This window comes from Ochlerotatus camptorhynchus, unplaced genomic scaffold (genome assembly GCF_037179485.1).
Source record: "Ochlerotatus camptorhynchus isolate MF236.1 unplaced genomic scaffold, CSIRO-AGI_Acam_v1.1 ptg000334l, whole genome shotgun sequence".
NCBI lineage: Eukaryota > Metazoa > Arthropoda > Insecta > Diptera > Culicidae > Ochlerotatus > Ochlerotatus camptorhynchus.
Genome location: NW_027040822.1, coordinates 1,145,088 through 1,163,333, shown reverse-complemented (window position 1 = coordinate 1,163,333; position 18,246 = coordinate 1,145,088). Strand labels below are relative to the sequence as shown.

Genomic DNA, 18,246 nt, shown 5'->3' with positions numbered 1-18,246 from the left:
TGACTGAATCTTAAACAAAGTGAGTGAACCTTTAAAATCGAATCCAATCCAAATTCCTTAAGCTATCATCACATTGTTTGACAAAACGCCAAATATTTGGCAAATTTGGACAAATATATTTGACCAAATTATAATTGCCAAATATTTTTGACCAATTTTTGCTATGGCAAATATTTGACGTGTATTTGACATTTCAATTATTTGGCATTTTGTCAAATAGTGTGATGCCTTTTCTTATTGTTTGTCAAGCATGTTTGCTCAATACTATCAAATAATTTATTTAACACTCTGAAATTTCTTGAGTAGCAAACATCAACAAATAATTGTGCAATTACCGGTTCTCGAAAAAAAAAATCAAATTTTTTGTGTTTGTGAGCATTTTGATGATGGCAGAAGACTATTCCGGTGCTAGTTTCGACGATGTGGAAAGTGTTGGAGCTCCAAGTCCAAGTGGGACGTCAAAATGAATCCGGAAAAAAGTGACGGAGGAGTGGAGCGAGGAAGCCACTTTAACCTTGATCACAGCCGGTTATAAGCCGCATGGTTATAACAATGGTTATAAGTTGTTGAGGAAGTCAATATCTTTTCGCTGGTGGACAGTAGTTCAGAGTTTTCTCCCTTCGTTGCGCTAGTATACATGTGAATATCTCGCTTATAAAATATCTCTAGATTCTGACCAGATAGAAAGTTACTGTCCAAGACAAATTTGTTCAGGAAGTTAACACTCCGAATACGATGCCTCCGAAAAACGTGTAACGGCAAGTTTGTAATAGCATAACTTAGCCATTTCTTAATGAATTTCAAAAATTAAAAATAGGGTCGTCTACTTTATTCAAGAGCGAAAAGAGTCGTTACACGTTTTTTTTAAAGGAGGTTTTTTGGGTTTTGCAAGTGGCCTAAGATCAATTAATTAGATTAATGGGCACAAATGTTCATAATTAGCCAGAATACAGTCATGGTTTCTATACATGGATCATATACACAACAAAACGGTCCTCCGGAAGATTAGGAACATCCGTAAAATTGATCAATCCACGAAACTAATCATAGAGCTCCGCGGTTTTTTCGAAAACATTAGGAACTGTTTTGGCTGTTCGACTGGTTGTATGAAGATTTTGGGCAATGCACAATGAACTGTTTGAATTACCCTAGATTAGGAACTGAGATATAAGAAAAAAAAAAATTTGGGATCATGACATAAACACGGACTCGGATGGCCATGGAAGCGTGCTCAGGAAGATCCGAAACATCTGTCAAAGTAGTCAATCTATGAAACTGATTCTAGAGCTCCGCGGTTTTTTAGAAAACACTTGGAACTGTGATATAAGAAAGAGTTTGGGGTCATCACATAAAAATCGACCATCGTCATAAAGATCCGTAACATCCGTAAAAGTGATTCATCCATGAAACTGATTCTAGAGCTCGGCGTTTTTTTTTCGAAAAATCTAGTAACTGTGATATAAGTCATAATATAGGGTCGTGAAATAAACAGGAAGATCCGAAAGATCCTTAAAATTGGTCCATCGATGAAACTGATTCTAGAGCTCCAGGGTTTTTTCAAAAACATTAGTAACTGTGATATAAGAAAGAATTTGGGTTTATGACATAAACACGGACCCAGATGGCCATAGGACCATCCTCCTGAAAATCCGAAACATCTGTAAAAGTGTTCCATCCATGAAAACACGTGGAACTGTTATATAAGAAAGAATTTGGGGTGACATAAACATGAACCCGGATGGTTATGGAACCGTCCTTCGAACGATTTGGAGCATCGGTAAAATTGGTTCATCCATGAAACTGATTCTAGAGCTCAGCTGTTTTTTAAATCTCTTGGAACTGTGATATAAGAAAGGTCGTTACGTAAAAATGGACCTTGATGGGCATGAGACCATCCTCTAGAAGATCTGAAACATCATTACAAGTGGTAAATCCATGAAACTAATGCTAGAGCTCCGCAGTTTATTACAAACAATATTAGGAACTGTGCTATAAGAATAAATTTGGGGTCGTGACATAAACATGAACCTGGATGGCCATTGGACCGTCATTGGGAAGATGCGGAACATCCGTAAAAGTGTTTCATACATGAAACATACTTCGAAAACTTCACAGCTCGAAGTGTTCTCGAGAAAACCACGAAGTTCTAGAATCAGTATCATCGATGCACCAGTTTTACGGATCTTCCGCAGGACGGTTTCATGGTCATCCGGGCTCATGTTTATGTTACGACCCCAAATTAATTCTTATATCACAGTTCCACGTGTTTTCGAAAAAAAAACCGTGGAACTAATGGATCAGTTTTATGGATTGACCATTTTACGGATGTTCCGGATCTTCCAGACAACGATTCCATGGCCATGCAGGACCCAAAATTCTCATATCACAGTTCCTAATGTTTTTGAAAAAACTGCGGAGCTCTAGGATCAGTTTCATTGGTTGACCTCTTTTCCGAATGTTCCGGTCCTACCAGAGGACGGCCCCGTGGCCATTCGGGTCCATGTTTATGTTATGACCCCAAATTCTTTCTTATATCCAGGTTCCTAATGCTTTCGAAAAAAAAAACCACGGATTTCAGTTTCATGGAATGACCATTTTCAAGGATGTTCCAGATCTTCCAAAGGATGGTCCCATGGTCTTCTAGGTACATGTTTATGTCATGACACTTAATTAATTTATATATGACACTTCCACGTGTTTTCGAAAAAACCGTGGGGCTCTAGGATCAGTTTCATAGATTGAACACTTTTACGGATGTTCCGGATCTTCCGGAGGATGGTCCGATGGCCATCCGGGTCCATGTTTATGTCATGAAGCAAAATAATTTTTTAAATCACAGTTCCTAATGTTTTCGAAAGAACCGCGGAGTTCTAGGATCAGGGATTTATGGATAGACCACTTTTACGGATGTTACGGATCTTTTGAGGACCGTTCCTTTATATCCAGGTTCCATATATATGAATCATGACTGGATTCTGGCTAGTTATGAACATTTGTGCCCATTAATCTAATTTTTGGATCTTAGGCCACTTGCAAAACCCATAAACACTCCTTTTAAAAAAAACGTGTAACGACTTTTTTCGCTTTTGAATAAAGTAGACGACCCTATTTTTAATCTTTTTACAATCAAAATAATCTACAGACCCTAGGAATTCTAGAGGTACCACAATTTTTGAAATATAGATGGCTAAATATATATCCAATATAGTCCAATAAGAAATGGCTAAGTTATGCTATTGCAAACTTGCTGTTACACGTTTTTCGGAGGCTTCGTAGTCGGCGTAAAGTATTTTACCCACCGTATTCGGTGTGTTAAGATCTTTTCGTTGGTGTACAGTAATTCAGAATCTTCTCACTTCGTGGCGCTAGTATACATGTTAATATCTCGCTTATAAAATATATCTAGATCCTGACCAGATAGAAAGTTACTGTCTTGGGCAAAGTTGTTGAGGAAGTCAAGATCTTTTCGCTGGTGGACAGTAGTTCAGAGTTTTCTCCCTTCGTGATGCTAGCATACATGTGAATATCTCGCTTATAAAATATCTCTAGATCCTGACCAGATAGAAAGTTACTGTCTGAGACAAAGTTGTTCAGGAAGTTAAGATCTTTTTGTTGGTGTTCAGTAGTTCAGAATTTTCTCACTTCATGGTGCTAGTATACATGTGAATATCTCGTTTATAAAATATCTGTAGATCCTGATCAGATAGAAAGTTACTGTCTTAGACAAAGTTGTTCAGGAAGTTAAGATCTTTTCGTTGGTGTACAGTAGTTCAGATTTTTTTTTTCACTACGTGACACTAGTATACATGTTGGTCATTCCAGCTCAAGTTTATACACCACCTGTGGTCAATGTCACCGATTTGAACCAAACTTTGCCAAAACGCTTATTTTGACATTCTGAACAAACGACTGTTTTGGTTTTGCTCTTAAGTGCCTGGATCCATCTGGGCTACAACCCTGGATTTTTGAGATTTTTAGATATGTTATCTTTAAGAAGATATTACTCCACAACCAAGCAAGTTATTTGTGGTCTTGGTACGCAATATTGAAGGTATTTTAATTTAGATTTTTATATGTGTACTGACAATACAGTAACTACAGTAAACAGAATGATTTCCAGATGGAATTCAAGCTATCCAAATATGGGCTAATTTCACCCAGGGCGGGAATCATTATTTCCAATTTTCACTACTTTTTGGAAAACCCTTCTGATGCGACCTACCTTTAAGAAATTCTGCTTAAAAACCAGATAGATGGCATCCAGGACTTCGGGTATGATGTTTGAAATAGTTGGCTGTGGGATGCGAAAAAGGTACTGGAGCAACATGAAGCTTTCGCCGGTAACGATGTACCGCAAAGTCAGAGCCAGCCTTTCTCCGGCTGTAATCGCTTTCCGCATATACGTGTCCTGTTTTTGAATATGTGGAGCAACTAAATCCAACAAATAGTCAAAATCAGCAGTCGTCATTCTCACAAAGCTTCGGAACAGATTTGGATGATTGCTCCTCAACTCATTCAAAAGGGTTGCAAACATCCGACCCCTTTCACTCTTTGGATTTTTTAGAGACAGATAACAGCGCCAAACGGTTTGTGACGAGACAACGTTGAACTGCAGCGTTGGAAGAAAACACGCACACCAACATCTACACATGTACGAACCCACACAACTGAGCGTCATCGTCATCGCTCATCGTCTTCATTCAGCTTCGGCTACTTCCGTTTGCGTTTGCTTTCACCGGCGTTGAAAAATACTTCCTACGTTATAAAATAGGAAAGTAATGATTATTCCAATGTAATTTTTGAATAGAATGCGTGCTGCGTTGGCCAAAGAAGACGACATATTTTATTACGCTTAGCAATGATTTCGATACGTTGCATTTCCAGTGACTGGAGTGTTGGAATAATTCTTTAGATAGAGTGAATGCTTTGCCCATGTTTACTTCTATGCTTATTAAGATTCTTTGAGCACCAGCTCCGCAAATCATCAATTACTATTAGAGATTACTGATACCGGTGGTATATTGAAAACTCTTTTGCTCGAAAGCGAAACATATTACAAGCACATCATGATGCGCGCATGGATGTGTGATTGTTTTCTCAAGTGTTTCTGTTGCGTATAAAGTGGTAATGATTGAAAATCGGAACAATCACAAACAAGTAAGAATTTTGCTATCGCAATATAATGATGAGGACTTCGAGGATGATATCGTCCTCTTTCCTCGGCTGATCATCAACGACCGGATTGACATCTATCATGCTGACACCTGTCAGTTATTGAACCCAGGTGGTGAAGTTGGCAGGGAACTCCCAACAGTTTCAATGTGCACTCAACAGATGGCACTGCGATCACATACGGGTGGTTATTATATGCCTTGTATGAGGAATTGATTAGTGGGATATCTTGCTAATTAGATAGCTTTGATAACATCCTTCAGTTTGCCGTTTCTTCACCCACTCCTGGACCCAAACACTACGCACGTTTTTTTTCGATTCGTTCTCCTCCAACAACAGATATGCTGCTCCCATAACTGTAGCAAACTCAGAATAATTCATCCTGGTTATTTTTTCTTCGATTTCAACTTCACAGCAACACAACAACAATCATACTTTAGCTGCGAACGAATGACAAAGAGACAAAGAGACATATGCAAACAGTTGCAAACAATGTGATGACATGTCAAATATATTTGTTGACCGTTGGTCAAAGCACCTTATTTCATGTTTGGCCAAATAATGTTTGCTCAAATATTTGCGAAATGTTATCATAGTGTAATAGCATTGACAAACAACTTTGCCAAATAGCATTATTTGACAAAAGTTAACGAAGCAAATATTTGGCGTTTTGTCAAACAGTGTGATGTCAGCTTTAGATAATTGCAAGGTCCAGAATCTCATTTGTTCTCAGAGAGAAGGCGAAGTATATTTTATCCATATGAGTCGTCTAAATTAACGTATTCCCAAATTGATCTTTAACTCTAACTCTTGGATTTCAAAATGGCGTCAGACGTCGATTCGTGGTTCCTACACGTGGGGTATTTAACGGTATTTCTAAGTTTTTATCTAGTGGCAGCCACCATCTTAGATTTCAAAATAGCCTCAGACATCGATTTCCGCTTTCTACACGTCACCCTGATTTAAAAAATACTCATATTGTGTGGTACTTGACAGTACATTCCTGTTTTTCTGTAACCAGGAGCCGTCATCTTGGATTTCAAAAATAGTGTCATACTTCGATTTACGGTTCCAATATTATTCCAATACCTATATGGTGGGGCATTTTACAGTATTTTCCAGGTTCCCAGAATTGCAAAAAAACTTGATTTTGAATTTGCTTCGTAAAACAAAATCTCGTTACATGGGATTTACTTCGTAAAATAGTGACCTAACTTTGTAAAACAAAACTTCGTAAACGGAGAATTTAGGGTATTATTAAAAGAACCGTTTTTGAATGTATAAACATTAAAAGACGTTTTCTTATACCACGAATATTTTGGAGTACATATATACTCTTATAGATTACCTCGAATTTCTATCTATGAATGCTATGTGCAGAGCCGTACTCAGGATTTTTAGTTAGGTGGTGAACTCTCAGTTTTGCACCCCCTGTTTCTTTCACTTTTATGATGCTCTCATCACGTTCCAACGCAACAAATTCTAGATGTTTTTATTTTTAAGTTTAGAGACGTTCAACCAAAATTGTAGAAGCTCAGCGACCTTTGTAGAAGTTCACGGAATTTCGTGGAAGCTAAGTGACTATCGTAAAACTTCAGTAATATTCTTCGAACTTCAGAGTTTGATTTGGGGCCTTACTTGAAATTTTGGGAACTTTGGCTTCCTGAAGCAGGTCATGAATGTTCTGAGATCGTGGTTGAATTGAGGGAACTTGTGAAAATAATAATTATAGAACTTGGAATAACATTCATGGAGTTGAGAAAATATTACATGGAACATTGTTTGAGTTATAGGAAATTCGTACAGGTTTAGTAAACTTTGAGTAAATTCAGTTGTAGTTTATACAAGCTACGGAAAATCTGAGACAATATAGAAGCAGACATACTTTCTCAGGGGTTCGCGGAGCTTCCCACAAGTTCAGAGAACTTCGTAGATGCTCAATGAACTTCGGGTAAGATTCATAAATTGGAAAGTAGTTCAGGGAAATTCGTTTGAACTGAGCTCAAGTACAAGAAAATTTGTGGTAATACAGGATCCTTCGTAATTTTTTAGAGAACTTCGTTCATATTCACGTACTTTAAATAAGATATCATTGAAATCCGCTAGATATTTTTTGGTTGATAAATTATTATTGTGAAGATCTTCAACTGTTCAAAAATTCAAATGTCGTCCGTCATTTATTCTCCCAAAATGGCTCGTTGATCAGTATCAAGTATTCAAAAGACCTCCAGCTCTTCAGCTCTAGAGGTTTCAGTAAAGTCCTGAGGGTATACAGCTCGAAAGGTATTATTATTATTATTATTATTATATATTTGGATGGTGATATAAATGGTTACATTCCCTCAAACGTTTCTTCGGAACACGAACAATTCCTCATCGAAAATATGTTTGTTAACGGCTTCCAGCAGATAAACAGTTTCGTCAACATGAACGGTAGACTTCTCGATCTCGTGTTCGTCAACCTACCTGAGCATCTAGACGTCATCGTACCCTCTACTCCACTGTTACCCGTTGACAATCATCACGAGCCATTCATTTTACTACTCGACGAGAGCAGCGACGATCTGGCTGCAATGGAGGACCAAGACGAGAGTTTCAACTTCGATTTTAAAGCATGCGACTACGATCTCCTAAACAACGCGTTTGCTGGTATCGACTGGAATCTTCTACTGCAGAACAGAACAGTGGACGAAACAAAAGCTGTACGAAGTTTTTATCGAGCATGTGCCTCGGAAAAGGCGACCCATTACCTCAGTTTTCAGCAAACCATGGTGGACTACCGAGCTGAGACATCTCCGGAATAATCTCAGGAAATCACGCAAACGGTTCTTCTTAACAAGGACTGATAGCGACAAAGTTAACCTCCGCGAAGTGGAAACGTCGTACAAGGAACTTCTTTTCTCGTCATATAGAAACTGTGTATCGGGAATTGAATCTTGTGTGAAACAAAACCCTGCATCTTTCTGGGATTTTGTTAGGAAACAGAAATTTTCCACCTGGATTCCATGTAACGTTCATTACGACGGAACTCATGCTTGCACCAACACTGAAGCTGCTGATCTGTTTGCGACGTTCTTCGAGAGTGTGTTCACTAATGTGTCACCTGTACTTCGACATAACAGCTTTGCCCATATTACTACACATAACATCGCGCTTCCTGTTCTCCAGTTTTGTTCAGAGGAAATTCAAAAATCTCTTGAAGAGTTAGAAACGAACAAAGGGCCGGTATTCCTCCACTGTTATTGAAAAAATGTTCGTCCACACTAACATCTCCAATCACTCGATTGTTCAACCGTTCGCTGCAGGACAGGACTTTTCCAACTGCGTGGAAGCGGCATCGATAGTGCCAATCCATTAATCTGGCAGCTGTAATCGCGTGGATAATTATCGTGGGGTGTCTAAACTTTGCTGCCTAAGCAAGGTTTTGGAAAAGTTGGTCCACAAGGTCTTGTATAATGTCTCTTCCTCGATTATCTCATGAAACATCGGTCTACAACAACAAATCTGATGTGTTACGTCACCAAAATGTCTCGTGAAATTGAACAAAGAAGGCAAGTAGACGCGGTGTATATTGATTTTGCTAAAGCGTTCGATACTGTGCCGCACATTCTAGTCACTGATAAAATGAGGCACATAGGATTCCCCGATTGGATAACAGAGTGGCTTTTGTCGTACTTATCGAATCGAAATGCTTATTTCGTTGTTAACAGTACTATATGGACGCAGAGACACTCGAACGGGTAAATTCGATCTGCGATCTGGGAGTCACCATCGATTCAAAGCTGAGGTTTAACGATCATGTAGGGATTATATCAGCCAAAGCTTTTTCGGTATTAGGATTCATCCGTCGACACGCTTCTGACTTCACCGATGTATATGCTCTAAAAACACTCTACTGTTCGTTGGTGCGCAGTATCCTGGAGTACGCTGCACCAGTTTGGTCGACATATTACGTAACACAGACTCTGACGATCGAACGTGTGCAGAAAAGGTTCATAAGATTCGCTCTTCGTCTACTTCCTTGGAACGATCCAGAAAATCTTCCTCCTTATGTCGATCGATGCCAGCTGATTAAACTCGAACCTTTTTCTCCCAGGCGAGTCAACATGCAACGCTTGTTTGTCTTTGACCTCATCAAAGGATCCATCGATTGTCCTGCACTTCTCGAACAGATTCCACTGAATGCTCCACCCAGACGCTTCCGCCACTCGCCTCTCCTAGCGGTTCCTTATCATAGGACAAACTACGGCCATAATAATCCATTCGACTCGTGTCTTCGTGCATCCAATGACGTTAGCGATGAGTTCGATTTGAATTTGTCTAAAAATGTGTTTAGTAATAGGATCAAGAAGGAACGATGAAGTCAAAATGTTCATATCTTTAGCAAAAATCATCACATGTCTGTTTAAAATTTAAACAGCCATTGGAAGTTTTCTTCAAGATCAATATTTCATCCACATCCACATCCACATCATCTTCACAAAACATCCCAAGTAACAATTAGGATTTTATGAGGGTTCTGAAGACCATGATTAAGACTAGTAGAATAAGTGATAAGTGTTAGATGAAAATTAAATTAAAAATATCTATATTCTAAACAGTATCGATCAAACGGTTTTCATGGTCATGGTCATTTTCTTCAAAATTTAGTTTCGATCATGCTGTTACATTTTTTTATGTAGTTTAGTGCAAAATGCCACCACCTCCACTTGCTCACTACGGTGCTGGTTATGTGACATGCTTATGCCATGTCCTTGTAACATTTTATAATTATTATAGACAAGAAATCTCTCTGAGCATAAACATACTTGGTACTGCTGATTTATAACGCTTCCAATGGAAACGCTTGGTAATGCATATTTTTTTTAAATTTTCAGTCTGATGTCAATATGTACATATGAAAAACTAGCATTGCAGTTTGACACATACATTTTGGAAGCGAGTGTCAAAGAGTCGTGTTTTAGGAATAACAGTAATGACCCGATTTTGTCAACCCCCTTTTTAAAAATGTTTTCCACGATGTTCCACGAAACCCATGCGTTTTTTCAATGCACACTTAGAAAAATTAATGTAAATTTAGGTGCTCTGAGAGGGCCCATGCATTAATTATGTCACGATAAATCGAGCAAAAAATTACCCCCTCCCCCCTATCGTGACGTTTTTCCTATACCAAATGCATTGCTTGTCACAAAATCTTAGACCCCCCCTCCCCCCTTAGAGCGCGACATAATATATGCATCGACCCAGACTGACATATACGACGTCAATTTTGACATAACATTGAGTCATAATAGATGCGAAATTTAGCTCAATCAAACATACTTTCGAACTTTTCAGTCTCGGAGCACTTAATTTTACATGACATGTTTGTTTACGTCTCATCCTTTATGTCAAAGATGGATTCCGTCACGTGTAAGATTAGTTATTGCAATATGTGTGGTCTTATTGAACCAAAGTATACGTTAAACATCCATCTTGAAGATGAATGTGAAAGATTTGGAATTACGGTTATGTGAAATTATTGAAAGATTGGGTGTCTACTCTTAGCACAGTCGGTAAAGGCACTACAAAGCAAGACCATGCTGGAGGCTGCTGGGTTCGATTCCTGGTCCAGTCTAGGAATTTTTTGGGTAGGAAAATATCTCGACTTCCCTGGGCATAGATTACGATTGGACTTGCCACACAACTATACTAATGCAAAAATGCTGTACAGGCAGCGAAAGCTCTCTATTAATAGCTGTGGAAGTAGATCTAGAACACTAAGTTGAGAGCACGCAATTAACTAATACGTGATAAGCAATACGTTTTAAATGTGAATAAGAAGAAGAAGGTTGTCCACCTGAATATGTTCCCCATTTCGTCAACTAAATAACATCAAAATCAATACACTTTCAACAAAATTTTTTAGCTGCACACTAGCTTATACAGGCAAATGCAGCTAACAATGTTAGTTGGGCTGCGCTTTTGTAGCCAGGCACACGTTACGGCACGCATGGTCTAATCAAGCGCTGCAGCAATCAGTTATTATTGACCCAACAACATCATAATCACAAAATAGGCCCCATTTATGCTAAACCACACCGCCGCCCATCCGTCAGAATGACGACAACGACGATAAACTATGTGCATGGCTAGCTGTTTATCAAAAACCAAAACCCCTCCGAAGCCGCAAACAGTCAACGAGAGCAAGCCAGAGCGAGTCGTTTATCACTCACTTTATTAACGCTCTATTTGCTGATTGTGATAACAAGCGCAAAGCGACGATGGCAACTCCAACGGAGGAAGCCGCGATTTTTTCCCACATTCCTGTGCACTCGCACAGCCTACTATGGTCTTGAGGCAGTTTATCACACAATCGTCCGTTCGTTGGCTGGCTGGCTGAGCTTTGCGGTGAACGCGTGCGACGTGCCACTATGCGCCACGAGTGATCGAGTATCCGGTCCCACTCCGCTACTACCCGATAACGAAGTAGTAACGGCTGAGAGTGTGCTTAGCTCGTGCCAAATTGACTCTTGCTCAATCCATCCTCGATTATCTGTTTTCTTGGGGCACCCTGCTAACCAACCCGGCCAGTGACGGCCAGAAAACCAGTTATGGGACTTTGTATTCAATTAGTCCTCCCCACACAACTTCCAATCCCTCCAGGCTCCTAACATGGGGCACGGCACGGGTCACCCTCACCGTCGTCGGTCGCCGCGATGCTTATTTGAATATGCTCCGCACAGCCTCCCGGATCACCCAAAAGCATATTGATATATCAATAGTCGAGCCCAGAAGAGCGGTACGAGTGTATCACAATGCGCGCACCCTGGTCCTCCTAATGCCAAAGCATTCCGAAACGGCAAAGAGCCAACGAGTCCGGATCGAGGCAGAGGCCAAAACTCGTGGCAAAAGTGTGAGCGTCGCTTGCCGCCGATCGTCAAATCATACATTCAACACAAGACCTCGCAGCAGCAATAATATCGCAGCAAGCGGCGCGCGGTGCAGAACGAGTAGAAGAGGCAAACGAGTGAATAAAAATCAACAACTCAGCCCAAATAGATCTCCAGACCGGCAGCCAGTCAGCCAGCCAACGAGCCACAACAGCCGGAGGAGCCGAGCGTGAGAAAGTTTTGGAAAAAATAACGTGTGCTAAGCGCGCGGGCATTTGTTTTCCGAACGAGATTACAATGCTCGCTCTCTCTCTCTCGCTCGCTTACTCACTTCCCCCTCGTTCCCGTTTATGCTGCTTTCTTCCAATCCAATGCTGCTGGTCATGTTGTTCCTGGTGGTGCTGCTGCTAATGGTGCCCTATCGATCTAGGCTTCAATGTGTTAAAAACTAGTCATATTAAACCAGAAGGGAAGAGGAGAAGGAAAGAAGTTAAACTGATATTTTCATATAATAAAGAAGTTAAACAAAAAATATCGTTATACTGGGTTGGTTGCTCCTGCATACACACTTAGGTCTCGTTTCGTTCCCGTGCGCGCAGTAGGCCGGTCGGTCGCCGGTAGGAGGGAAGCATAGCAGGCGACGCCGATGAGGACATGGTCGTCGGAGGGGGAGGGAGAGTAGAACGCGCGAAGCAGGAACGGAGAACACGAAGAGAGCATGAGAGAGAGAAAACATAAAAGCGACAGATGGTTACGATCGTATATACATTTGCAGGTGGTAAACTCGTGTGGGAAATACAGTTGAGTTTAGGTTCCCACGACTCGTTCGGAGCTGCTCCGAGTATAAAAGCAGGACTCGGTGCGATTTTGCTTCATTTCACGTCTCGCTTTCGTACCGTTCACAACGTACGCTCATATCAGTTTTTTCAAGTATTACGAAGACGCACTCGTCTTTCGGAATTTCATCAGTTCAGTGTAGTTAAAGATCGCTGAAGGAAAAACAACAAACTAAACGAAGAGATTTGTGAAAGTGAGATTTCACCCAAAACAAAACAGAAAAAAAAACATTCTATGAACAATTTGTTGCAAAAGAAGTGCAGTGATAACACAACGATAAAAAGTTAACAACAATTGTGCGGAAAGACAATCCTGTGAAGTGACACAACCAAAACAACACAAGAAGAACACAATGGTTTATGCAAACATGGTAGCAGAGTCCGCGATGAGCGGCAAAATCCCACAGCCAAGCTCATTGGAACCGCTATCCAGGACATACCAGTACCGCAAAGTGATGAAGCCAATGTTGGAGCGCAAACGCCGTGCCAGGATCAACCGATGCCTGGATGAGCTGAAGGAACTGATGGTGTCAGCTCTGCAATCGGAAGGTGAAAATGTCTCCAAATTGGAAAAGGCCGACATCCTGGAGTTGACCGTTCGTCACTTGCACAAACTCCGCCGGCAGCAAAGATTGACCGTTAACCCAGTGATCGATGCTGACCGTTTCCGTGCCGGATTCACCCATGCCGCCAATGAAGTTTCCCGCTGTTTGGCATCCACCCAAGGAGTAGACATCAAGTTAGGCACCAAGCTTATGACCCACCTCGGACACCGGCTGAACGATCTGGACAAAGTTTCACCACTGTCCGTTCACGTCGAGCAGAACCTGCAATCTCCTCCTATCTCACCGTTCTCCACCTCCTCATCTACTGCCGCTGACCTGCAGTCCTACCAGATGCCACTGACTCCTCAGTCGTTCCGTTCCGGAAGTGGCAACTCCAACAGCCCATCACCAAATCCCAGCGAGTGTTCTTCAACCGGTAGCGATCAGCAAACCTCCGGTCTGCTCAAGATTCAGGAATCCGTCTGGAGGCCGTGGTAAAGCCTGTTTGTTCGATCGGACCTCCTCCGTTGGAACCGGTACCAGTGAAACAAGACTTATCACTCAACGCAACCAAATTCCTCAATCCAGAGATCTCAAGAGACAACAAGACAAAAACAGAACCTTTTAAAACAATCAATCAATCGTATGGGTATAGCTTTAATAGGAGATAGGACTTTTCACTCTAATTGTTTTTAAGAGTTTGTGATATTAACGTTCTTTAGGGACTAGGCCTTAAGCTTTTTGTTAGTACTTTTTCGCTGAGAAAGACCTGTTTTATTTCTGCATTTAGCTCAGAATTTTTTTTTTAGTAGCCAGTAGAAGATGTTTGTTCTCAAAATAAAACTTAAGATTGTTTACGAATTGCGCAGTTTGCTGCAATTTCTGTGATTATAAGCAAAACAAACAAAATCAAAAATGTTCTTTTTGATCAATTAGAGCTAAGACAAAATAAAAGAATGACTATCAAATATTTGAAAAAATTAAACCTTTCATCTTCTCAATCATCAACTAAAACACTTCCGAAAATAAGAATCCGCCTGACCTTGAACATCGTTGTTTTTGCGGGCGTTTCGCATCATTCCACTTTGGGCTGAAAAAAATGGTAGCAAGTAAAAAAAAAAACATTCAAGAAAATGTTGTTTTTCCGCCGATTCTCCACCTCGTGTTGTTATCCGACCACCGCCGGGGCCGCCACCGACGTAAAAGTAGCCAGGGCAAAAACAGCAGCTGTTATTAATTCCAATTAGAACACAGCAAGCACATGCTACGGCCGGTTGAGTTTTGCTCTCTTCTTCTCCGTCTCGCTCACTCCCATCGACAAGGATGCGGAGCAAGCAGAGCATGGTAGGCTGTGATGGCAAGCTGTTCGCATTTTTCGAACCATGAGAAAAATATTTTTTCCCACGATCGCGCAGCAAACTGCTTTTGCTGTTGTTGTTGCTGCTGCTGCTGCTGCTGCTCGGAACCCGTAAGTCCTGCTTTCATGCTTTCCTCGCCGCCTTCTTCGTCTGCTCAGCGATGTGGAGTGCGGTGCGAACCCAGCCTACTGTGACGTGTGTGTAATTGAAGACACATCACATCATAGCAGTCCGGGCCACATAGTCGCACATCGTCGCTCGTCGTCGTCGCAGCATAACACAATGGGAAGAAGAGCTTAGGTACCCTACTTCGTCTCCTGCCCCCCTCGGCTCCTGGGTGGAACAAAATGTTTGTACGTGAGGCGACTGATTTATATTGCGCACTCACAAAACCCGAAAGAACTGGGGAAGAATGCGGGCTCTTTTCTTGAGATTTTTTTTTTGCGTTCAGGGACCCTTTTTATGCTCGATGTTAAATTATGCTGTACCGGATGCGCAATTTTAAATGGATACGATGATACGTGCTGACGGAGCTGACGGTGGCTGGTGGCCAGTGGTGGTGTGAGTCACGGGTGATGTGACTTTTTTTATCGGATGCTGCACTTCGGAACGAGAAGGGACAATGGCGAAGAGAAGTGAAGGAGAGCACGAGGCTAAGCGACTGATCGTTGCGTTGTTGGGATGAATCACAGTTAATAAAGCGAAGAGAGATAGTATGATAGTGACGACGCAGAGGCAGCAGCACGAGCCACGATGATTGCCGTCGGCTAATCGATTTCCTGCTCGCTAGATGAGATGAGATGGGATTTCGATGCTACTGGAAGGGACGAAACTGTCGGATGCTATGATTGCACATCACATGGTGGTCTATATTTTAATTTTGAAGTTTCACAAACCCGGTTACTCTAATAGCGTGTCTACTTCTTTGAAAATCATGGTGGTCAGGGAATTTCGGGGTGCCTAGAAAATGCTGTGATAATCATAATTTTTATAAATTGCTTAGCTTGCCCTATCATCACATCAATTTAAAGTACCAGTTATTTGTTGCATGTAGATAACTGGGAATGTATAAGACGCTTTTTGAATAAAATGTTCATCATGATGATTGAAATAATTGATTGATTAATTTTACATAGGTTTAGCGGAGCTTTGCGAGAATTATTGTGAAAATGTAAGTGAATTTTAAGAGTATTTTGAAGACATTTCATTAAGTTATTGCAGATAATTTGTAAACTGTTATGGAGAAAGTTTCAAGAAAAACCCAGAGCGAATTATTAAATTACAAGGGGAAATCCTGAAAGTAACTATAAAGATATTTAGATAGGATTGAAAAATAATCAAGTGAAAATTCCCAATATTACGTTTGAAGAATTTTCTTCTAAAAGTCTATATAGTATCTGAACACTTAGATAAAATAAGGTAAATTTAGGTGCTCTGAGACTGACATATACGATTGAGTTATAACAGTTGCGAAACTCAGCTCTTTCAAACGTACTTTTCGTTGAGTAACGGACATATCTGTCTCGGAGCACTTCATTTTACATGACATGTTTATTTATTGCACACCGTCTGTACAGACTGATTACTTAAAACTAAAACTTGTTTAATCTAAACCTCTTATTCTATTACTAAACACATTTTTTGACATAGTAAAATCAAATTCGTTACAAACATCATTAAAGGAACACAAACAGGAGTTAAAACAGTTATTGAATCCGAAGTTAGTTCTGTGGAATGGAATTGACAGTAACGGGGAATTACGAAATCTGCGAGGAGGAATGTTCCATGGAATCCGTTCCAGGAGTACGGAACAGTCCACATTGCCGGTAATTAGGTCGAAGATGAACAGTTGTTGCAGTTGTATACGCCTTGCTGAGAGAGATTCCAAATCAATCAGCATGCATCGGTCTGGATAGCTAGGGAGAATGACTGGATCATTCCATGGGAGCTGACGTAAAGCAAACCTCGCGAAACTTTTCTGAATCCGTTCAATCGTGAGAGTATGCGTTGTGTAAAATGGACTTACTGAGAGTGCAAAGTATGGATATACTACGATAATTGGTGACACATTTTTTTTATTTTCAGACTTATGGATCGGTACTATGGATGCCGTTTTCCATGCATTTGGGAACGTTCTGCACTGGCACAGGGTGGGGCAAGGTGAGGCAATTGCCCCACCTTTTATAAATAAGATTTCTATTTCCACATTTACAAAATTATGATATAACATAACTTAATTTCTTGTTAACTTGATTTGAAGGTAAAATAACTTCATTTCATAATATGAGAGCACTGAAAACCATTTATTGCGTCAAATCCTTTGAGATGGTGCCTGAAAATTGCACCACAAAGGTGCATGAAGGGACAAACTTCAATTAAGATTTATTAAATATTTCTGGTGTCAAAATATCATCAAGGTGGTGCATTGAGGGACTAATCAAAATAAATAGCTCTGGTGGAAAAATTGAATCACGCTAAAAATTTGGAGGTGCACATTTAACTGAAAGTTCGCAACACTGTGGTGAATGTAGAAGCAAGGTTTATTCATTTTTCTGGTGCATAATTTCTGATAAATGCAAGCTTCATTGAAAATTTTTGGTGGAAAACTTGCACCATTCTGGTGCATGAAGAAGCAAAGCCTGAAAGTTGCACCACAAAAGTGCATGGTGAAACAAACTTCACTGACAATTTTTGGTGCACCGTTCTGGTGAATGGAGGAGCATGCATTATTGAAAATTTCTGGTGCAAAATTTGCATCGCTCTGATAAAAGAAATGTACAGAACATTTCTGGTGGAAAACTCGCACTGGTCTGGTAAATGAAGGCACAAGTTTTTTTGAAATTAAGCTATATTGAAAATTTCTGGCAGAAAATCTGCACCGTTCTGGTGAACAGATGGGAAAACTTTTCGGAAATTTTTTGGTCTTAAATTTGCATCCCTCTGCTGAATAGAAAAACAAATTTTAATAATAATTTCTGGCGTAAAATTTGCATCATTCTGATGATTGGAGGGAAGCTGCTTTACTGAAAATTTATGATGAAAAATCTTAAAATAGGGGCAAGCATTATTTGGTGAAAAACCTGCAACTTTCTGATGATAGGAGAAGTAATCTTTATTGAAAATGTCTGGTGGAAAAAGGAAATCTGCACCAATCAGAAGATTGGAGAAGCCATTTTTATTGAACATTAACGGTGGAAAATTGGCAGCGTTCTGGTCAATTGAAATTTTCTGGTGTAAAATTACCTGGGGGCAAGTTTGTACTAAAATTTTCTGGTGTAAGATTTGCAACAGTCTGCTGCATAGAGGGGCAAGCTGAATTGAAAATTCCTGATGTAAAAATTGCACAGTTCTGGTGAATGGAGGGGCAAGCTTTATTGAAAATTTCGGATAGAAAAACTACAACGTTTTGATGAATGGACGGACAACATAAACTTGACTTCTGAGAAGAACCTCAAGGGTATTG

The 18,246-nt window shown here is 40.4% G+C and overlaps 2 protein-coding genes across 2 annotated transcripts in view; both read left to right on the top strand.

Annotated features, from left to right (window-relative positions):
- The window catches only part of LOC135708738 (golgin subfamily A member 6-like protein 22), a 422,081-nt gene that overhangs the window by 279,718 nt on the left and 124,117 nt on the right, over nucleotides 1-18,246 (top strand). The gene's annotated exons all lie outside the window — the stretch shown is intronic.
- LOC135708756 (enhancer of split mbeta protein-like) lies at nucleotides 12,909-14,451 on the top strand. Its single transcript, XM_065230894.1, has one exon. The coding sequence runs from the start codon at nucleotides 13,234-13,236 to the stop codon at nucleotides 13,921-13,923; it is 690 nt and encodes a 229-aa protein (XP_065086966.1). The 5' UTR covers nucleotides 12,909-13,233; the 3' UTR covers nucleotides 13,924-14,451.

Bases quoted from the DNA above. Each gene is read 5' to 3' on its own strand.
- LOC135708756 (XM_065230894.1), top strand. From the start codon at position 13,234: ATGGTTTATGCAAACATGGTAGCAGAGTCCGCGATGAGCGGCAAAATC.